The 23883-nt window shown below is 42.3% G+C and overlaps 1 protein-coding gene across 1 annotated transcript; it reads right to left on the bottom strand.

Annotated features, from left to right (window-relative positions):
• Positions 1-252: 252 nt before the first annotated feature.
• Positions 253-18839, bottom strand: LDHB (lactate dehydrogenase B). Its single transcript, XM_050969307.1, has 8 exons — positions 18688-18839; positions 15507-15638; positions 8166-8283; positions 7371-7544; positions 4472-4645; positions 2913-3030; positions 1574-1697; positions 253-617 (listed from the first exon to the last, which is right to left on the bottom strand). Exons 2-8 carry the CDS (start codon positions 15630-15632, stop codon positions 450-452), a joined length of 1002 nt encoding a protein of 333 aa, XP_050825264.1. The 5' UTR covers positions 15633-15638; positions 18688-18839; the 3' UTR covers positions 253-449.
• Between the last annotated feature and the right edge of the window lie 5044 nt (positions 18840-23883).

Below are 23883 nucleotides of genomic sequence, written 5' to 3'. Positions count from 1 at the left end.
CAGGAATAGAGAAGGTGCCCTAATGAAAAGAAAATCTGGGAATAAATTTCCCTTATTCAGTATTTGGATTTAGGAGAATGGATAATACCAAACGTTAACTCCTCCTCCTGTGTGAATTGAGTATCTTAGTAGGGATTGCCTCCCTGATATATATATTTATATACACACACGAAAAGAAACATTGGAGAAAGTTTCCATGCATAGCTGGAAAATCATAACCACTGGAAATGAGGACTCCTTAGGAGAATGAAGCATGTTCGAAAGTTAATTTTATTTGTTCATGAAGTCTGCACATTACAACAAGCATATGTTTAGTTGCTGTGGACAAAAGCTCATTTCACTTTTGGAAGATCAATGAAATGTTAGCTCCAGAGATGTACAGTAACTAGAAAGCCCACATATGCACACACTATGCAGTTTTTACACTGCTAGAAGTTAACATTAATAGATTACAGATCCTTGAGATCTTTCTGGATGCTCCACAATGTATCTGCACTCTTCTTGAGTTGAGCCACCTCCTCATCCTTCAGCTTTTGGTTGATTACGCTTGTCAGTCCAGAGGCACTTAACACACAAGGAAGGCTCAAGAAAACTTCATTCTCTATGCCATACATGCCCTGCCACAAACAAACAGAAAGTAGATCAAACAGGACACTAAAAACCAAAATCTGCTTTCAGTTACATTGGCATAAACCCAGAGTAAACCCATTGACCTGAGTTATTTTAGAGTTGCACTAACGTGACTGAACATAGAATTTGCCCACAGGCTGCAAATATAGATAGTTAGAAACCCTTACAATAAAATGATTGGCATTCCTAAGATTGGCTTTGAGATGAAAGGAACAACAGTTCAAAGTGCCCACAACCTCTGCTTTGTCAGGGGACCTAGAGCTGGCTGGTGCAGCCCCCAACATGTGCAGGCCTGTCCTTGGAGATGTTGATTCAGTTCCTCTCCCAGAGGAGAGTCTCAGCTGGAATTTTAAGATTATCATCCCTTTGGGGCAAATCCTCCCTCAGATTCAGCTGCAGTCCACCAGAGACAAATCCGGCTCACAAATTAAAATTTTGCATGGAGTAAAGGCAATACATTCTCTTTACAATTCCCCGGAGGAGCAGGAGGAAGGAGGAGGGAAGGAGAGAAGAAGAAAGGTCAGCTCAGCTAGTGGACTTTAAACCTACAATAATAATTTCCATTATAATACTACAGGAGAGTCGCATCTTATGCAGGGGTTAGGTTCTGAAGTCAGCGCGTAAGGCTAAAATCGCGTATAGTCAAACGCTCATTGAGTGGAATGGCAGGTGGAATCACCTGCACTACAGGATAGTATTTAAATTGTTATTTTTCTCTTTTTTGTTTTGTTTTGACGAGCGCATATAGTTACAATCACGTAAGTTAAATGCACGTATGATGCGACTCCACTGTATCTCTAGTTCTTTTCAAGTTCATAGAGTAGTATCATTCTACCAGGATTCCTTCACCAAGAATTTAGCAAATTCAGTAGAGGCCATGCATATATAACACAGTCATCATACCAGATTAAACTACAGCAGCTGATTTAACAGTCTCTCTTACCTTTACCATGGTTGACACTGGGTGAACCCGGCACAGATTTTTCAGCATAGACTCAATTAGATCAGCAACACTAAAGCCAATAGCCCAGTTAGTGTATCCTTTAAGTTTTATCACTTCATAGGCACTAAGAGAAAAGTGCAGAAGATACAATTACATATATAGTAAGGGACTTTCAAGACATTTTCTGGATACTACATCAGTCTTGAGGTAACATTTTTAAATGGCTGAAGTACTGCAATACCTTTAGTTATAGAACTTAATATCCTTACTCTATAATATTTTAGCACTGGGAGATAAGAGTGGAGTTTGCATTAACTATATTTTCAATATGTAAACCCAATTATACTATTTCTAGATATGACACAGTATGTATTCTAATAATAGTAAGGACAGGATACTGCTTTGTGATGGTAAGCAGAGAATATAAAACACACGTGACTAGCCAGATTCTTTACTTTAGTTAATGGAATCATTGCAGCAAAAAATTGGACTGACATTGTCTAGCTAACAAATTTAATACATTTTATATATATATACACACAAAAACGCCTAAAAAGTCAACATCACACACTGACTATGCACATATCAAACACACCAATATTTAATACTTTTAACCTTGCCATTTCTGGATACTTTACAAAAGCACTGTTCTCATTTTACAAATGGGGCAAGTGAAGCAGAGAAGGGGTAAGTGACTTGCCCAACTTTATACAGGAAGTCAAGGAGAGAGCCAGACACAAAATCCAAATTCTCTGGATAGCTCAGTGGTTTGAGCATTGGCCTGATAAACCTAGGGTTGCGAATTCAATCCTGGAGGGGGCCACTTAGGGATCTGGGGCAAAATCAGTACTTGGTCCTGCTAGTGAAGGCAGAGGGCTTGACTAGATGACCTTTTGGTGTCCCTTCCAGTTCCATGAGATAGGTATATTTCCATATATATTTATTCTTCCCACACGACCATCCTGTCTCCTGATAAACAGGCACACGGTTCCTATAAATCCTTCATTAATCCTTACTCACAGGATTTGCTGTCCCATTTACGTCAATGGGGCTAATCCAGTGAGTAAGGACTATTCGTATGAGAAAGAACCTGCTGGATGTGGCCCTGTAAGAGTTCGGGATCATCTACATACAGATGTTGCCCTGGTTTAACTGAAGGTTGATGTTAAACCAATCTACTTAAACCAGTGTATGTTTGCATTTAGATCTGGTCTTACATTTGCAAATGCAAACACTCAAACGAATGTGCAGTCAAGAGCTACTGAAAGTGATTAAGGTGGAAAAAAGTGCTTTAGCCACTTGTAACATCACGCTCCACCTTATCCCCCATTCACTGTACCTGTCAACCACCAGTTTGTGGACTTCCTTCCAATTCTCACTGTCTCTGTCAGTACCCATGGCTGGGTTAAGCTCCTGGAGGGAAACGCCTGCCACATTCACTCCACTCCAAACAGCCACTGTAATACAAGTCAGAGAGAGTATGTAAGTTTCACTTACAATTACAATTCCTCCCCACTCCACTTTGTTCATGTTTTGGCCTTTTATTTGATAGGCAAAGTAGCAGCTAAGATGGTATTTTATCTGTTATTATTTCACTGTCCTGGGTTCCAAGAGCTCTGGCAGGCGAGAGGGGAGAATGCTATAAAATGATTAGCATTATATTGGTCAATAGTTTAATTACAAAGCTCTCTGCCCTTTGAAGGGTTAACGACTTGCTCTTAATATTTATTTTGGGTTGAAATCTGGAAGACAGACAGTTTCTGACCCTAGGAAATGGATATTTGCCCCAACTCAACTGTCTAACCTCTAAAAATGTATTTATTTTAGGTATTACTTTGGCAGGCACTGGCAAGGTGACAATAGAGAGAAATTAGTGCTTGTTGATCCACACAGAGGCACTGGGGTCTGCCTCCATGAAAGCTGCTCATTCATCCTTTTGTCCTGAACATAGAGAGTGCAACACATCTATCTACAAAGGAAGAAGGTTCCTGTGATCCCCGGAATGGCAATTTCCTCATATAGCACAAACTTCAGTGGTGAGGGAGAAGTCATCCTCTGATCCGTTAAGGTCCAGGGAACACTGATAAAAAGGGAGGGGAAGCAGCCATATGCAGGAGCAGTAAGTATGATCACAAAGTGTTTGCATACAATCAACCAAATTCTGCTCTCGGTTATGGAACTGCACACTGGTGTCTGTAAAACCCAGATGTGGGTCTTCTGTTTATTATCATCTTTTATTATTATTCTCTTTAAATAGTATTGCAAAATATACACCAAAATACTGTTTGTATTTGACTTAAATCAGAACTTCTTAGCATTTTTGGTGATTTACAGTAACAGAAACTCTGGTGTTAACCTGCCAAGAATAAATATTGCAGTCTCAAAAGAGTGTTATTCAAATCACATGCTGTAATACACAGGCAACTACTGAGTGACCAAAGGCAAACTGAAAAATAACTCTTAAGGTTCAGCTAAACCAGAAGAAAAAGTTTGTATTTTCAAAACAAGATTTAACTACATATCTTCCATTATTTTTAATGGTAGATGCGTAGCTAAATCCCATACACTCCTTTGAAAATCTCAACCACAGTCATTGTTATGGGACACAGGTTTTTTTTATTTATATATTTATAAAAGGCCAGAATTAGCTGTTAGCGATCCATAATTTTACACAGACCACCATAAAAGAATATGAGAAGGGGAGGGGGTATGGACTTTAAAAAGATAAAACAACTGCTCAACCATTTGAGAAATTGGATCTGGTACTCCCACATACCCAGAAAACAGCTGACCAAATATCAGCATGTACCAGTTCTTTCAGGATTTTCCCCCCACTTTCAAGGAATTAGCTATTTATCGGTCTCTCTCATTCCAAAAGACAGCAGACGTGTTCCTTACCGCTAGAATCACCATGTTCTCCTAAGATCCAGCCATGGCAGCTGGTGGGGTGGATACCAAGTTTTTCAGCCATCAGATGGCGAAATCTAGCTGAATCTAGATTGCAACCACTTCCAATCACACGATGTTTGGGCAGCCCACTTAGCTTCCATGTGACATAGGTCAATATATCCACTGGAAAGGAGAATAAAGACAATGAGTTGGTTAACTTAGCCATATACAGATTTACTTAAATTACTGCCTTTGTGTATATGACAGGGTAGCCTCTTATGAGTTAGAGAAACAGAGTGTGCAGCTGGATTCACTTGTATAAAGCATCTGATGCCTAATTGGAGTAGAGGATAGGACAGTTTGTCTCACTTGTGGAATCTTGAGGCTCTGTCTGCAATTATAAAAGCCATTTTTTAGGAGTTCACTGGAGGGTATGTCCAAGAGGCTAAATCTAGGGGAGGTTTCTCCTTGGTATGGCCAGAAAGAGACTGGGCCCCATGGACACAGGAACTGAGTTAGGCTAGTTAAATATTCCCGGGAGTTTGTTGTGTTTGGACATCTTGCCTTCCACTTGACAATCTAACTTAAATGTGCCTCAAGTAAATGGATTTATAGTAAAACATATCTGAATTTTCAAAGGCATATTTCTTGTTTCGTATAATTTGCAATACATTTGGTACATGTAAAACAAGATACTTCTGCACAGAACTGTCTTTGGATGAGGACTGCCTAATTTATGTCATGGTGCTAAGTGACTTCTATGCACTAGACTGTATAGTGCTACTATATTTTCAGGCAGCTCAAATTAATAAGCTATTTGGGAATGATCCAAACTCCCCTTCCCCCCCCCCCAAATACATAACAAACTAAAGGGGTGTGAAGAAAGGTACAGAAACTAGAACAGTATCCGAGAAAGACAGGCAATAGTAATGACAAGTCCTGCCTTAGAACCAAATGACTGGACTTCAAAGGCCAATAATTTGTTTTGGGAGTTATATAACTTGCAAAACTCAGGTCCCAAATGCCCACAATGCAGACATGGTGCAAGTTATTGCTGCACAAATGACGGCCCATCTCCTCATCAGCCATGGCTGCACAAACAGCCAGCATGCAGATTACTCCTGTTCCTGTCAGGAATTACCTACGCAGAACAGGGGGCAGAATGTCAGGGATATACATCCTAATCCATGTGGACCAGGCACCCATATTCACTGTAATATACCATCCATAGTTCCAACCACAGAAGACAGGGAAAGTAGGAGCTCTACAAGTTTGGAGAAAGGATAGGGCACAGGTTTTTTTTTTAAAAAAGGGCAACACACAGTTGTCCTCTCCCAGCACTTTTTGTCCTGAGCGACAGCCAATTTAATCTTTGAATAAATTTTATAAACAGGAACGTGAAACTCATCTATATTGAGCTGTTATAGTTGGATTACACCTACTGAGGCAGCAGCTTAAAAAACATCAGTGTTTATGAAATGGTGAACCTCTGGCTCTAGAAAATATCTAACCCAGGGGTAGGCAACCTATGGCATACGTGCCAAAGGCGGCACGTGAGCTGATTTTCAGCGGCACTCACACTGCCTGGGTCCTGGCCACCGGTCTGGGGAGCTTTGCATTTTAATTTAATTTTAAATGAAGCTTCTTAAACATTTTAAAAACCTTATTTACTTTACATACAACAATAGTTTAGTTATATATTATAGACTTATAGAAAGAGACCTTCTAAAAACGTTAAAACGTATTACTGGCATGCAAAACTTTAAATTAGAGTGACTAAATGAAGACTCAGCACACCACTTCTGAAAGGTTGCCGACCTCTGATCTAACCTAATGTAAGAATGCTATTATGACACCCTAACTCCCATGCTTCCTAACTGATGGCACATTCTTTTGTGATGTATTGCTCAGCTTGGGTCTAAAGGAACCTGAGCAGAATAGCAGGCATAGCTTGTCACTTCTCTCTCTCAGGTATTTCTGGTGTCTATAAATGTGGTCTTAATGGCTAGGCTGGATCCTCCAGTGCAAAAGCTATATTGTTCACACTATACATGTTCACACTATCTGTTTAAATAAATCTTTTGTATCCTAATGCACTCTCTAGTATATATTTACTCAAATGTTTCTATTCTAATTTTTCTTCCCCAGTTGATCTCAGTTAAAGCTAAGCTGAGGAGTGTGCCGAACCGAAATCCAGAATGTCTAAAGTTTATCCTCAATTCACAAACTTTTCCTGAAACTATATTCAAAAAAACAATACTAAAATGTAAAATTAAATATTTCCTTGATCAATCAATGATGTTAATACATTCTCAAGCTGGATTTGTCATTCAGACAGATAGCCATATCTTTGCATCTGGATGCTTAGGTGCTCATAAAAGCTATAATTAAACAAGTTCTCTGAAATGAATCATTGAAATTGCACCTTCTTTCATACTCATAGGGTTCTGAGCCAGGCTGCTTAAACTACCAGCAGATTAAGCCAATATACCTAGAACTTTGAAACATAATAAATAATAGTAATATATGGTGATATAGAACTGAAAGGTCATTGAGTCCAGCCCCTTGCCTTCACTAGCAAGACCAACTACTGATTTTTACTCCAGCTTCCTAAGTGGTCCCCTCAAGGATTGAACTCACAACCCTGGTTTAGCAGGCCAATCCTCAAAACCACCGAGCTATGTCAAGCCAGGTTTTCAAACAGCGTTCAAAGTCCTGTGTACGCAGGGCGGCCACAGTAAATGTAAATCATGTTTGCATTTCACCAATAGTAGCAGACACCACAGAACTCTCTATACAGAAGACACACATTTCTACATACTTCCTACTGTAACTAGGCAGAACTTCAAATTAAAGGCCAGTTCTACAAAACTCATGAATTCTACTTTGTAAATTAAAACAGTTTTACCTGGGTTGGAAACCACAAGGATGGTGCAATTGGGACTATACTTCATAATCTGTGGAATAATAAATTTGAAGACATTTACATTCCTCTGGACCAGGTTCAGGCGACTCTCCCCTTCTTGCTGACGAACTCCTGCAGTTACTACCACAATCTTAGAATTAGCTGTGACAGCGTAATCTATAGAGAGGAAGAAAAATACAGAACACAGTTGAATAAAGTCAATGTCAGGAGCAATGTGCAACTACAGACCGCTCTAAATAGCTCCACATGTGTGTAAAATACTCCGGTTAGAAATGAAAAAAGTTCAATCTCAATAGGTCCACACAATTTCTTAAGAGATAGTGTTATCTACTGATCAAATCAGGACATGGAAATTTAGGGTTCTGTTCTCAACTTTGCAGTTCTGTAGCTTTGGATAAGTCATTTAGCGCCTCTGGGCCTCAGCTTTCTCACCTATAAAATAAGATTAGTATTTTCTCCACCTCCCAGGAAATCTGAAGTTTCTTTAATATCTGTTTTATGATTCTTGGTTGAAATCCACTACAGATGGACAGTGCAGTGTTAATTAGGGATGGGAAAAGGAGAAGCGATTTAGATTTTGAAAACTGGAAGAAGTGGTTCCAGTGTTAGCAGAATGCCCCTCATTTGTTTAAATGTTATCTGCTCTTCTCCCTTAAGTCTTAACCTAAGCCTCAACTTTCACAGGTAACATCAAGCCCTGAGTTTGTTGCCAGAATGCAAGATTACTGTGTAGATTTACAGTATATTGGTATTTTAAAATCAAGATCCCAAGTTTACCTTTGTCTGCCACAATCTTATGAGTTTGAAGGAACAAGCTCCCATGTTGCAGATCCATCATTTCTCCTTTTAGTTTGTCTTCCAAAACATCAACCAGAGCAAGCTCATCACAAAGACCCTGTGTGGGGAGTGGAGGGAATACAATATGGACATCACACAAAGGGCTCACTGTGTATTATTATTTTACTATTTTTCAAAGCTTCCTTTGTTGAGTTAAACTGCATCATTACTTGTTCTATGGAGCTCTTTACAGAGTATATTAATGTCACACTCTGGTAAAGCATCTCTTCTGAATCACTAGACCAAAAATGGGAGCATGGGACAGTTCAGATGGTGACGGTGGTGACATATAAAAACACACTCCAGTAGCAAAAGTATTATAAACCCTTATCAAAGCACAATAAAAGTTTATGATTCAGGTTACATTTCCCACTTCCCTGTTCAAAGGGAAAGCCACAAATCCTTACTCTGGAGCTTCCCTTTTGTCATGAAGACACTACAATATTTTAGGCTACATCTACACTAGAGTCCTTACAGTGGCACAGCCGTACTGATGCAGCTTCGCCACTGTAAGCTTTCTCATGTGGCTGCTCTATGCCAACAGGACAGAGTTCTCCCACTGACATAATTAAACCACCCCCGATGAGGAGCAGTAGCTGTATCAGTGGGAGAAGCTCTCCTGCTGACATAGCACCATGCACACTCCCACTTATGTCGGCAAAACTTACGTTGCTCAAAGGTGTGTTTTTTCACACCCGAGTGACATAAGTTTTGCCGACATAAGTGGGAGTGTAGACATGGCCTTATTTACTTAGAAAAATATGCTGAACTCTCTGTACTAGTTGTAAGAATTACGTTTGCCCTATATCCAAGCAAGACAGTATTTCAAGTATTTGCCCCAGATTTTTGATGGAAAACTCACACTGCTATCAGTTACTTCAAATTAATATTCAGTAACACAATACTCCTTCAACCAGCTTAATCAAAGTTTTAATTAAAATTGGACATGGTCAAAGTTTTCACAAAATATATTCACCATATTTTGACCAGCTCTAAATCAGAACTGTTCCTAATTCTCCCCACTTGGACTGCTAAAACAGTCAATTTGTTAAACTTAAGTTCAGCCACATTTGGTTGCTGTCCAGCAGGGGGAGACTGGGAGATAGTCTCAAAGTTCTCCCACTCCCCAAACTTTCAGAGATTTTGCAGGGATGATAGACACTTTCTACTTCAATGACTAAAATATGAGGTGCTTTTAGGATTTTATCTCCCTCTGGCAGATACACTTGGTTGTGGCAGTGGTGGTTTGGGTTTTCTGTTGCTGTTCTGTTGTTGCTGAAACTTTGGCATCACTTGTATAGTTTTTCATACCAATAAAAGTACACTGAAACTCTGTTCAGGACTTCTCTCTACTACTGTCCTATGTGCCTAAGTCCATTTGAAAATGGGCATCTAAGTCACCTAAGTGCTTCTGAAAACTTTACCCTCAAGCAAGCATCTCTGTGTTGTCAGCTCCTCTGTAAAATTGATAATAGGTTCCTCTATCATTATGAGGCTTGACTGGTTAGTGTTTGCAAAGTGCTTTGAAAATAGAAAGACTTGAAACAAACATAACGTGACGCTATCTATATTTCTAAAAGGCACCTCAAATCAGTAACACAAAATATGTGTATTTAAAATTTAAAAGTACATATTTAAAAACCATGTTAGTTACAAATCAATTTATTTTATTGCACTCAGAGCAACTTCTTTCCACAACCAATACCACCAACTATTGCAGGAAAATTCCAAGGGCTTGTACTTGAGTCTTGCTTTATTTTAAAAATCATTTGCAGGGCCAAACGCTGATCTCAGTTATATGAATGTAAATCAAGAATAACTCCAGGAAAGTGAGTTGATTAAACAGGTGTAAAACTGATAAAAGTGAGTGAAATCAGAATTAGGCCTATAAAATCTACATCTATGTTCTTTTAAAGATCTAGGACATTTAAGGTATGTCTATACTATCCACTGGATCGGCAGGCAGCGATTGATCGACCTCGGAGCACTCTTCTGTTGACTCCTGTACTCCACCAGGCTAAGAGGTGTAGGCAGAATCAACGGGGGGGGGGGGGGGGGGGGGCGTCAGCAGTTGACTCACTACTCACTACTGTTATTCATGTAGCTGAAGTTCCATAACTTAAATCGATCCCTCCCCTCGCAGTGTAGACCAGGGCTCAGATACCTGATCTTGTGACCCTTATTCATCTACGTAGACCCAATGAAGTTAGGAACTGAATTCTGCTCTCATGAAACCGGAGTATATCTGGAATAGCTCCAACTGCTTTGCTGGATTGATACTGGTGTATTCTAGAGAGGAATTTGGCTCAATAGTAGCACTCACATGAATAAAGCATACAAGATAAGACACAGATACAGCTTAAATGCTTTTACAAAAAGATATAGTTCACCTCTAAAGCTGTGGCAAAAGTATTTCAAGTTCTTCTGAAAGAGCACAGGTCTCAATGCCTTCTTATTGCTAACCAGAAGCAGACGTGAAAAACACAACCCCCTTCAAGAATAAAATTAACACCATTCAGGTGTATATTAAATGAGATGCTATACCAGAAAAAATGAACTCTGAACTATAACTTCAATAATGTCACATGGACAGTGGTGAATCTGATGTGCTAAAAAAACAAAAAAAAACCCACCTCGTTGCACATACACCTATTTTACGATAATATTGGAAATATTGGTAAGTGCAAAATTTAGGCTACAGCTTAATTGAAGGCAGCATCCATTTTATGGAGTCCAACAGTCTGAGAGTTCATAAAGCAAGGCACAATTATCAAGATGGCTCAACGCCCACGAACAGTTTGTTACAAACATATTTTTTAAATCCCAACTGGAATATGTAAGGAAGAGATGGCAATTCTGAGCCGAAATGCTGGAGGTGGCCATCTTGATGAAAAGTGATGCTATTTTGCCCCTGACAGAGTAGAAGCCCAGTGGAAGGGACTAAATCCATCCAGCTATAAACTGGCTTAAAATTTGTAAGGGACAATTTCTACCACTAGTTACGCACATGCAACGCACATTGGGAGGTGCACGCCTGTGATTCCCAGGTCAGAATTTGACACTATAAAGAGCTCCTCTTAGAACTAGAAACCAGTATGCATCCTTCTTTAATAAAGAGGTTAACCGTCACTTCCACTGGGTTCCCACTCTGCCAGTTTTACAGATACCAATGCTTTTCCAGCAAGAATGATGCTGAGTTCAGATGGAGAAAGACAAGCACAATGTGTTTGTTTTTTTAATAAAAACATCCTGAGGATATTTCATGATGACTTAATGATTTGACATGACATTTCATACTTCCACATGATGTAACTGATTTTTTACAGCTATTTGTACCATGAAAAATAACTATAACATTTTATTTATGACATTTGTACATGATTAATATCACTGTTTTCCTTGCATAGTACATCAGTTTCTCCCTTGCTGAGCAATATCTTCTAAACATCTAAAGGGGAGGAGAAAAACCTTTGAATGGTTTTAAAAGAATTTTTAAAAAATACCCGGATGACATATTATTTTAATAGCACAGTACCAGAAACAGTGAATTTTCTTAAGATTTTTTTTAAGTCAAGTTAACAGAAAGCGGATCAGTATTTCCCCCTAAACAGGGCCGCCCAGAGGATTCAGGGGGCCTGGGGCAAAGCAATTTTGGGGACCCCTTCCATAAAAATAGTTCTATAAAAGTTGCAATACTATAGAATACTATATTCTCGTGAGAGCCCTTGCGGGGCCCAGGGCAAATTGTCCCACTTGCCCCTCTCCCCCACCCTCTGCGCAGCCCTGCCCCTAAAATCATGGATTACCCAGTGTTCGTCTTATTATATGCAGATGATATGGATCCATTATCACAAACATCAGTGGGACTACAGTGTACATTAAATGCATTTGGCTTATACTGTCAGCAAAAGGCCTTTTTATAAATTACTTCAAAACTAAAGTAAAATATTTTGATTGAAAGTGGAGGTTGCATAAATGGAAGATTGATGGGCAATATATTCAACAAATTAGTTCTTTTGCCTACCTGGTTCTCAGAAAATGGATTGTGGGATAAACATATTAGGTAACAAAAGAGAAGGCTCAAATTCAATGCAAGTTGTGTTACATTACACCGGGACTCATGGGGGCAACTTAACTGCACCAGCCTTTAGATGTTTCAGGCTAGTTGTGCACTGAAATTTTGTATGGCGCAGAAATATGGGGATGGAATGATCCCACAGGTCTAGAAGTGATCCAAAACAAATTTCTTATGAAGCTTCTTTGTCTCCCAAATAATCTCCTAGCTGCTCTTCTTAGAGCTAAGACAGGCACGATTTCTATTCTGTCCAAAGTGCAATACCTAATATTAATTTTTGGCTTTGCTCTCATAGTATACACTCACAACAGTGGCCATGGCTATACTTAGAGGAACAGATCAGTAGGGCCTGTTCATGTAAATTTCCTTGGTTAAAAGTCCTCTCAGAATTGGAAATGATAAGACTTAAATTTAAAAAAATGTAAAATCCCTAATCAAGTTGAGATTAGAGGATATTAATAAGTATGGGAGTTTCCACTACAAAGATGTCACCTTGGTTTCCCCTTGTTAAAAGGATTCATGGGTATTCCAGATATTTAGACAATTTGTCCAATAATAAATTAAGCAGGGCTTTTAGAGATCTCCACTTTCAATTTATGATGACAGCTTGCTTAGAAGGCAGATATACTGGCACCGAGAAATGTACCCACCTTTGTCCATGCCGCTCTGGACAGAAGACTTACCCCATTATTTATTATATTGTAATTTGTATTGCCCTTGAGGTCAAAAAGTCTTTCCATGTTTTTGTTCCAGATGCCTTTTTCTACAACCTCTCAGACAACAAAATATTTATTAGGAACTAGCAATGTATCTGTGATCCAAGTGATTACCCTATTTGTGCGTCCAGCTGCTAAAATAAGGAAAAGGAAATTGACATGATGATATATGCTTTAATTGGCTTATGTTCTTTTTAATTTGTATTTATAGTTATTTCTGATATTTAAAATTCTGGATTTTGTTTTAAGTTTTACGGTAGTATATTGTATTTTTGGTGTATTGGCCTATGGCTAAGTCACTGTTAATCATTAACTTCTCGTTAACTTTGTGTCCCTTAAATACATTCTAAAGGGTTAGTGGTATATACATGGCTTTGGGCCCGGATCCTCTAAGCTATTCCATGTAGAAATTGCCTAGAGAGAGCAATTTGCAGGTTCTTAGGGCCAGATATTTAAGGGATTTAGAGAGATTTTCAAAAGTGCCTAAGCACCTGTCTTCATCTTTAAGCACCTCTGTACTTTTCAAAATCTGGTCCATAATAAGTAAGACCTTGATTCAGAAAATGATTTCAGTATATGCTTAAACCTGTCCCTACTGACTTCCAATGGGACTTAAGCACATTTAAATTCTTTCCTACAAGGGACTTTAGAGGCACATTTAAATTCTTTCCTACAAGGGACTCTAAGTGCTTTAAGTTGCTGATAGGCATCTAGTGAGATTTTCAAAGTAATGTAGGTACCTAACTCGCACTGAAATCAGTATTTTGGAAAATCCCACCAAGTGTCTACCTTCATCTTTAGGTGCCTAAATAGCTTTAAAAATCTGGCCCTTAGTTTCCAATTTATTTTTCAAATATAAACAAAGTAAAAAAAAAAGGAAACAACTACTTGCAAAATTTGCCCTCCAAAAAGAAATGGTCAAATTCTGAGGTCCTTACTGAGGTTTTAGTCAGTCCTTAAACAGACAATGGGACATCTGCCTGAATACGGGCAACATGAAACCAGAATCATGATCTGAGAATTTGACACTCAGTTGTAGCTACAGTGAAAGCTGGACAACTAGGCAATAAGGGCTTAACCTAAAGCCTACTGAAGTCAGTGGGAATCTTTTCATTTGGGCCTTGAATCAGGCCCTGAATGAATGAAGAAGGTAGCAAGTTGAGTGTGTATAGTTTTGGTGTCCACTGCACATTTAACATCGATCTCTGGTCTGTCTCTATTTACGTTCTTTCCCTCCTCTGATGACCCTGCTATCAAGCAGTGGACTCTGGACTCATTTCCCAAAGGCCTGGAAAGCTGGAAGAATCAACAGTGAAAAAAGTTTGGCAAGACCCATTGTACATAAAGCCAACCTGGCAGTCTGCAATGTAGGCAGCTTTGGAAAAGGACAATCAGACCTTTTCCTGAACATGAGACAACTATGAGAGTCAGAGGAGAGAAACTGGGAACACACACAATGAGATGATGAGCCTCACGTGGAGCAGTGAGGTTCATTTAGGACAGGGGTAGGCAACCTATGGCATGTGTGCCGAAGACGGCACACATGCTTATTTTCAGTGGCACTCACACTGCCTGGGTCCTGGTCACTGGTCCAGGGGGCTCTGCATTTTAATTTAGTTTTAAATGAAGCTTCTTAAACATTTTAAAAACATTATTTACTTTACATACAACAATAGTTTAGTTATATATTATAGACTTATTATAGACTTAGAGAAAGAGACTTTCTAAAAACATTAAAATGTATTACCAGCACACGAAACCTTAAATTAGAGTGAATAAATGAAGACTCGGCACACCACTTCTGAAAAGTATCAGTGGGGTAGCCGTGTTAGTCTGGATCTGTAAAAGCAGCAAAGAATCCTGTGGCATCTTATAGACTGAGGCTTGGTCCACACTACAGCGTTAAATCGATTTAAACAGTGTTAAATCGATTTAACGCTGTACCCGTCCACACTACAAGGCACTTTAAATCGATTTTAAGGGCTCTTAAAATCGATTTCTGTACTCCTCCCCAACGAGAGGAGTAACCCTAAAATTGATATTACTATATCGATTTAGGGTTAGTGTGGACGGAAATCGAAGTTATTGGTCTCATTCTTTTACTGAGCTACCCAGAGTGCGCCGCTCCGGAAATCGATGGTAGCCTAGGACCATGGACGCACACCACCGAATTAATGTGCCCTACCTAGTGTGGACGCGTAAAATCGATTTTATAAAACCAGTTTTATAAAACCGGTTTTAATAATTTCGATTTTATGCTGTAGTGTAGGCGTGGCCTAACAGATGTTTTGGAGCATGAGCTTTCGTGGGTGAATACCCACTTCTGAAAGGTTGCCGACCCTTGATTTAGGAGGAATGTACAGAATTAATCAGACTATTCTCACATTAGTCTGTCATATTTATCTCCATTTTCACACAAAGAAGTCAATCAGATTTTGTAGCACAATAAAATTCCGATTACTTTAGCTCCATATTGTTCTTGAACTATACCTTTCCAAGAATGCTGATGGCACAGGCCATTCCAACTTGGCCAACCCCCACTACGGTGATCTTATTGTTAGGGGTGGTGGATTCTGCTGCAATTGGTGTAATCAGTTTCTCTTGTAAAGTAGCCATTGTATTCTGCAAGAAAAGAGAGACACATACAAAACTCCATAGATTAAACCCAATCACATTTCCCATGTTCTTCATATTAAAAAAGATAACTACTTCAGCCTCAACACTGAAATTTACAAATAAAAGTGCCATTTATAGATATACATTTCCAAGTTACTGAAAACAGTTGTTTATATAACCCACTAGGCAAACACGTGAGCACTGTTGGCATTGTCCAATTCCATTTCAATAATTACATTCTACCCGCCTAAAACTGTCACTTCAATTTCATTTGGATACAATGTACTTTTTCCTCTCTATATGCACTGTTGCTCTGAGGTGTTAAGACAGCTGCTTTGTGATAGTTGCATTTCAGTAGTGGGTTAAGAAATACGTATAAGTTTGTAAATCCTTTGAAACCTTCTGGATGGAAACCACTTAATAAATACAGTGTTCACTTACTTAAATGGATCCCCCACTGCTCCCTCCATTCCAAATACATAATGAGTCTTTTGTGCCTTTGTGGCTTTATGTAGAAATGTTAATATTCCAATCCATTTGTGTATAATAAACTGTGCTAGAACAGAGCTAACCTGGTATTCATTTTTATTTAGCGTCAGAGGCCCCCTTTGATCAACCTGTACGTTACCACGGCTGCAGGAAGGGCAGCCAGCACATCCCTCAGCCCACGCTGCTTCCCACAGCCCCCATTGGCCTGCGACAGCGAATTGTGGCCAGTGGGAGCGGCAATAGGCCGAACCCGCGGATGCAGCAGGTAAACAAATTGGCCCGGACCGCCAGAGGCTTTCCCTGAACAAGCAGTGGCCCAACTTTGAGAAGCACCGCACTAGAGGCAAGAACTCCTGCATCATTTCTCCATCTGTAGAATTCTCAACATACAATGTTTAAGGGAGTATTTTCTAAGGCATACTAGGAAACAGAGAAGGGAAATAGAACCAGCCAAAAATATTCGTTCTGCAGAAATAGTGTTTCATTCTCATTCGTATGAAAGGCGTGTACTGAATGAATCAGAGGTTTACTGGAAGAGAAAGGATGGTTTCCTGGTTAAGGCATCTGAAGGCTGCCCTGGAGAACTAAATTCTATCCCTGCCGCTGCCACAGAGCTTCTGTGTGATGCTGGACAAGTTGCTTAAACTAACATTCTCACAGGTGATCACTACATGCGTGTCCCTCGTTTTCTGCATCCCCAACATAAGACATTTTGCAGAAAGCGCTGAACACTCACAACTGCAAGTAAACTTGACTGGAGCTTTTTTGAACATATCAACTGCAATAAAAATGTCAAATATTCTGAAAAAAAAAATCAGGCCCTATCTATCTCAAAATGGATACCCAAAACTAGTGAGCATTTTTGATAAATGTTGGACTTAACCTGTCTGTGCCTCCATTCCCCAGCTGTAATATGGGGAGAACAAACACCAGTAACTCTTATAAGGCTGTTGTGAAGATAAAGTCATGAGTGTTTGTAAAGCACTCTGATTCTAAGGTCAGAGCACCACAGAAACACCCAGCAGGAAGTTAATAATGTTGTGTTCAATGCAGGATTTGGATGGAAGGCAGTAAACAAGGCCTGAGGACCAGCTACCCAGTCCCTGAATGAGGCAGGGGTCCTGGGGAAAACAGTATGTGATCATGTCATTAAAGACTGTCTCACAAGGCATAGGGAGGGGGGCTGGACGGAAGTTGCACAGGCAATCTTAATTTTGCTCTTTTCTAACTTTACCATAAGGGTGTCATGTTGTGGTTTTGCTAGTTTTTTTTCTTTCCTAACAGCAGAAAACCTCCAAGCTCTTCAGCGCAGAAAGGACCTAAATGCCCCTAATGTGCCGTCTAACTCATACTGAATCAGACACTGGAGGGGGAGGCGAGGTGGCGGTAGCAGCAGGCAGGGTGGGAGCAGGGGGCACAGGCGTTTCAGCGGCTGGGACAGTCAGGCCAGGAAGGGTGGAGACCGCTGCTCCTCTCCTGAGTCATGGGTGAGTCAGGGGAGGATGCAGTTTGCTCCGCGCCCTGCTCTCGCCATCCCCAGAGCTCCTGGAGGTGGCGTCCTCAGCCAAAGCTTCGACTACGGGATCACGTCTTAGGGCTCCTCCTTGGTGTGGCGGGCCCGGCCTGCTGCTGCCGCCTCCCCCTGCCCCAGGGCAGCGAGAACTCGCCCGGCCACGTCTAAGCCCTGCCCGCCTGCAGCGCCACGCACCGGGGGGGAGGCAGCGCGCGCAAACGCCTGCCCATCTCTCATTCTTCCTCCCCCCACCCCCACCCCGCCGTGCGCGTGCACAGGATCCTGCCTCCCCGGAGCACGCGCGCGCCAGGGGGGTGTGGGTGAGTGTGAGAGCAGCAGCCCGGCCGCTGCACGTGCAACAGGCATCCTTCCCCGCCCGCAGGTGGGGGGAGAGCCCGCGTGTTAGCCGGGTGCGTGGGGTCTAGAGGGGAGACGCCCCGCCCGCGGTCAGGGGAGATTAAGGCGGTGGGGGGCCCTGTACCCGGGGCTCACTTCTCCAGCTTCTAGGCCAGAAGAAAGGGGCGCCGGGGGATATTTTCTCTTCCATGCCCTCCCCCCCATCCCTGGGATGGAGACACTGCAATGCGATGAGAAAAGCGACCCGTCACTTCCCTGATCCATCCTCGCAAAGGGGCGGGGGGGGGGGATTTGACAACGAAGCTGCGCCTTTCCCGAAGGGCTCAATGTTAACCGGGCCTTGTGCAATGGAGGGGGGAGGGGTTGTTTCCTGCCCCCCAGCTGCTCTTTAAATAGCAGCAGTGCTGCACTGCAAAGGACAGGCGATCCCCCTCCTCCTCAAAGTGGGATCCCATCCTGCCACCATTCCAACAAGCGGGCCCTGCGGCTACAACGGGGCAGGGGAAGGGCAGTGCAGTAATGCACAAGGCAGAGGAGAGCCTGACTCTCAAAAGTGCGGGGGGGGGGCCTGTATCCCGCCTAGAAGCCCACATACCAGGCAGGCCCCATGAAAGAGAAAGGGGGGGTTCGTCCCTTCCATTAAAGCCCCTCCCCCCATAAGCAGGGGCCAGCGCAGCCGTACAGCGCGATACCCACCTGTGTGAGGACGGCTCAGCCGGGCTGGGACGGATGGTGCAGGAGGAAGGAAGGAAGGAGCTGGGTGCAGCAGCAGCAGCCTGTGTCGTGCGGAGCTAAGACAATGTCAGCCCCGGCCGCAAGGGAAGAAAGAGGCGGATCCTGCCCAGCTGCTCGGCGCCGTCTCCTCCGGTTACGCTATTGTGATTGGAAACCCGAGCGCTGCCCGCCCCCAGCTTCACTCAATCCCCTTCAAGGACACAGGCGCACGGCTGCAGCTCCCCCCCAACGTCCCGGCCCCAAATGGGCCGGCCCCTCCTTGAGTCACTTTCGGGAAGGGGTTTGGTCGGGGCTGCACAAGTGCTGCTCTCTCAAGCCAAAAGTTTTCAGCTGCAAAGCGGACCTCGAACCTCTGTGCCCCACAGCTGCATGAACGAATCTTTATAAACCCAGTCCCTACCTCACACCTCTTAGAGGACAGCCAGAAAACCGGTTTGTATGACTCCCAACACCAAACCCGCCCTTCTTTCCCCCTCTCCCTGCACGTTTCTCCTTAATTCTGGCTTAACCTTCAGCTGCTTTTTTAAAAGTATCTTTCTCTTGTGACAAGTAACTTCACTGGTAGCAAGGAATTGTTACAGCAACAGGGCTTGCCTGCAAAATCCAGCTAGTACCAAGGTCCCCATCCCCACAGTATCAGTGCCTCAAGCACAAATGAATGGATCCTCAGGACACACCTGCGTGAGAGGGAAGTATTACCATCCCCATTTACTGACGGTGAAGGGAGGCACAGATTGATTAAGCAGTTTGCTCAAGGTCACCCAGAATGGCTGTGGCAGAGGAAGAAACTAGATCTCCCAAATCCCAGGCCAATGCCTCAATCCATATCTATTACTATCTGTATTCCAGTAGTGCCTAGCCCCAGAGGATCCCATCTGAGATGTGGGTCCTGTGGTACTAGGGGACTGTACAACCATTAAGAGACAATGCCTGCTCTATCCATGTACATCTGATCACCCCCATTACATAGATTCTGACTGTTGCAATAGTATTATTGAATTTCTCACAGCATGCTGGTGAAGTGACGTATTATCCCTATTTTCAGAGAGGGATCTTAGGTTAAGTGACTTGCCTAAATTCACACAGGATGGTTCTGGCAGAGCAAAGAATTTAACTACAGTGCATAAACACTAAGACCATCCATAGGTGCCAACTCTGTGGGTGCTCTGGGGCTAGAGCACCCACGGGGAAAAATTGGTGGGTGCTCTGCACCCACTGGCAGCTCCCTGCCCCACCCCCCAAGCTCACCTCTGCTCTGCCTTCTCCACCGAGCGTGCTGCTGCATCCTGCTTCTCCCCCTCCCTCCCAGCACTTGTGCCACAAAACAGCTGTTTTGTGCAGCAAGCCTGGGAGGAGGGGAAATGTGGCATGTTTGGGGGAGGAGACGGGGCTGGGATGGGGATTTGGGGAGGGTTCTAATAGGGATAGGGTGGGATGGAGTTAGGACGGGGACTTTGGGGCAGGAGTGAAGATGGGGCAAGACCGAGGGCGTGAGCACCCACAGGCGCAGAAAAAAGTTGGCGCCTGTGAGACCATCCCTTGGTTCTCCTATTGCAAGGGTGGCCAACCTGAGCCTGAGAAGGAGCCAGAATTCATCAGTGTACATTGCCAAAGAGCCACAGTAATACAACAGCTCTCCCCCACAGCCCGCTCCCAGCACCTCCCACCCACCGGCAGCCCCCAGATCAGCACCTTCCCCTCCCTCCCCACACCTCCAGATCAGCTGTTTAGTGGCATGTGGGAGGCTCTGAGGGGGGAAGGGGAGGAGCAAGGGCATGGCAGGCTCAGGGGAGGGGGCGGGAAGGGGTGGAGTGGGGGCAGGGCCTGTGGCAGGGCCAGGGGTTGAGCAGTGAGCACCCCTTGGCATGTTGAAAAGTTAGCACCTGTAGTTCCAGCCCTGGAGTCAGTGCCTATACAAGGAGCTGCATATTAATTTCTGAAGAGCCAAATGTGACTCTGGAGCCAGAGGTTGGCCACCCCTGTCCTATTGCTTTTCCTGCTGCAACAGGTTAAACTGTCCACACCTCAACTCTGTTTCTGACAAATGTTTCTTCATGTCCCAACACAGTTTACGACCGTGGCTCGACGATTGTATCAGAAGCATGTGTTAATTTGTGTTTTTGTGCATCTGTCCAACTTTTTATATAAGCTTCTTGGGCAGGGAATCTGGTCATCCTCTATGTCTTGTAAAGAATTAAGCACATCAGCAGCTCTCATTGAATAATAAAAAAAGTAAATCACTGTAGTAATATGAGATGCCTTGCCAGTGGGTTACATTTTTGTTCCCACATAGGAACAAATGCACTTGTATTTTTTCATGCTAATAGATACCTGTTTTTACCACGACTGGTCAAAAGAGGAGAAGGAAGTGTTGCACTGAAAACACAGCAATATCGCTATATTGGAACCAGAAGGCTCCAATAGATACAAGCATTTGCATTCTTCTCCAAACAGTATTTTCTCTCATGTTCTTTACTTGGTGGAGTAGCTTCTCCTTTCTATGCTTTGAGAGGAGGGAGGGAGGGAGGGAAGGGCACAGCACCTAATAGTGTGTACAGTGCCTGTGCCTCTAAAGGAGATGAGACCTTGGATTCCTATTCAGGCATAACTACTTTGAGTGAGCAATGAACAGGGGCTTCCAGGCTTCTCCTATTAAATAAGACACCAGAGTAAAAGTAGATGAATTTATCCCTCCATGTAAATATGTTGCTTGGCACAGCAAATGATTCCACTGAGCAAAGGAAAAGCCTTGTGCCTTTCCAGGTGGTGTATGTGGTGGTTTGGATGAAAAAATAATCAGACCATTCAGTATTCAGTCCTTGAACTGCTGCTTCTGACTTTCTGAAATAAAGCTATGAATGAGTTGCATCAGACAAAGAATAATGATGGGAAAGGCAGTGAAATTCCAGGCAAAGAAAAGGATAATTTAGCTAAGCACAAGTGAGACATGGACAATTGAACTTTAAGGAATGGATATAAGAGGAACAGGAGGGAGGAGAGATCAGACCAAGATGGCTCCGGATCAAAATCAGTTTGCTGGTACACATCAAGTCTCTGTATTTCTGCTGTCACCCTATGAATATTCACCACTAGATTGTAAATTCTTTGGAACTGGGTCTCTTTCTTATTCTAAGCACAGCATTGGCAGTCAATAAAACAATAGTAATTAAACAGAAGAAAAACATGCCACATGCCAGTCAACCATTAGCAAGATATTAATGGTTTTGGAGGTGACAAAGATTTATTATATTTATTATAATGGTACTTAAAGGTTCCAAAAGAAATTAGATGCTCGGCACTGTGCTCAGAACTGTACATACACATAGAATAGACAGTCCATGCCCTGAAGAACTTATAACTAACTAGACAAAAAAAAAATAAAGTCAGAGAAATTTTTTGCAGGTGGAGAATTGAGGTACAGAGAAATCAAATGTGACTTGCCCAAGGTTAAATACGGAGTCTATGACTGATCATAGTTTCAAAGTCCTGATCTGGGTTTGGCAATCTGTTCATTTTTGATGGAGTACCGTTATTAAGAAAAACACTCCAAGGTTGAGGGGACACCGTTCAAATAAATGTGACTGCTAACCTTCAGACAATTACAACATCTGTGGGGTGGGGGAAGAAGGGGAGGGAAGTATGTGAAATGCTTGATTTTGTCTTTACATCAGCTTAATGTTTGTTTTGTATATAGAGCCCTTAGTAATCTAGGCCTGAGATACTTCAATAACTATTTTCCCCTTGACCTTCTAAGGCAACTGAAGGCAAATGGCATTTCATTGCTCTTTTCCTCACCTGAGGCTACATTTAAATCTGGTGGGAGGGAACTCTCCTCCTGACTTCAGCAACCTTTGCTATGGAATTCCTTCCCTCAGCATTGTAGCCAGAATTCCTCTGTCTTCAAGGCTTGTTTCAAGATCTCTTAGGGTGCTTTTGTTCTACACATTATATTTTGAATTTTATGTGTTAAAAACTCAATCAGGAGCATAGCCACTTAGCATCCTGATTCCAAGCCCACCCAAATCTGAGCAGGTATGCAGTGCTGCCACAGCAGCCTGGAGCGTCACTTGGGCACCTGAAATCCAGGACGGAGCTATGTGCCCGCCCTTCAAAAAGCTACGCTCTGGCAGCTCTGCCTTGCTATTTTCTGAGCCGCCCTATGCACGTGCCCAGCTCGGCAGGTGAAGCCTTGTGTCTGGGGGCACCAGGGCTAGGAAGAGACTGTGGCCTCGGGGGAGAAGTTGAGTGAGCATAGTCTGTCATTACCTGTCCACCCGAAAGTCGGGGTTCACCCAAATTTCCACTCTTACCTATGCCACTGCTGTTAATGTGAAGTTTTGTGAATATTCTCATTTGTTAGTTTTGCAAGGCATTATAGTGAAATTAACTAAGTAAGCCTCATTACAGCCAAATGAAATAGGTGGGTAAGAATTTTTAAGCACCCTATTTTACAAATGAGGAGTGCTAAAGTGACACACACACAGAGTGTGCCCAGAGACACACACAGACAGAGTTGATCATAGAGCCAGGATTAGAACTGAGGACCTTCTTTTACCTAACCCTGTACTTGCTCCTCCCGACCACACTTCATTCAAATTAAAGGGGGGAAAAGATCATATCACATCATAAAGAAAAATTCTCTCTCCATGAAATCCCTGGTGGTTTTCTTTTGTCTAGTATTATTTGAAGGAATCACTATTTATTCTTGGCACGGGGCCAGCTTTTTTTTTGTTACTCTTAGTTTTTGTTTAAAAATTATACAGCATTCAGATAGTGCATCCAGAGCTGAGTGTTTTATAAGTTGATTAATCAATAAAACAAACATACAGCACATGTACAAAACTGCATAGTGATCACTGACACTTGAAGCAGGTCCAAGTGGAAGAGTCAGCAGGATGGATGCCTTTACCTGACTTGCATTTCATTTGATGGTTTAAATGAGACCTTTTACTTTATCATAATGGGCCAAAGTGGCCTCAATTTAGTTTATAATTTTGGATGCCCATCTTTAGGCGTGGTGTATGTTTAGGCACCCCCAAAATATCTGATTTGCATGCACAAATGCCATTTGCATGTGCAAATTGAGCAAGTGTATGTCTGAAAACCATTTTAGGTTTACAAAAGGGGCTTGCTCATGCAGAGCAGAGTTCTGGTGGA

Source organism: Gopherus flavomarginatus, chromosome 1 (genome assembly GCF_025201925.1).
Source record: "Gopherus flavomarginatus isolate rGopFla2 chromosome 1, rGopFla2.mat.asm, whole genome shotgun sequence".
Lineage (NCBI taxonomy): Eukaryota > Metazoa > Chordata > Testudines > Testudinidae > Gopherus > Gopherus flavomarginatus.
Note: the sequence above shows the minus strand (reverse complement) of the source record. Positions and strands in the feature narration are given on the sequence as shown.

Excerpts from the sequence above, each read along its gene's own strand:
- LDHB (XM_050969307.1), bottom strand. The coding sequence starts at position 15,632 with ATGGCTACTTTACAAGAGAAACTGATTACACCAATTGCAGCAGAATCC. Across the intron at positions 4,646-7,370 it reads CCTTGTGGTTTCCAACCCAG|TGGATATATTGACCTATGTC; the intron begins GTAAAACTGTTT and ends TCTCCTTTCCAG. Across the intron at positions 1,698-2,912 it reads CACAAACTGGTGGTTGACAG|TGCCTATGAAGTGATAAAAC; the intron begins GTACAGTGAATG and ends CTTTTCTCTTAG.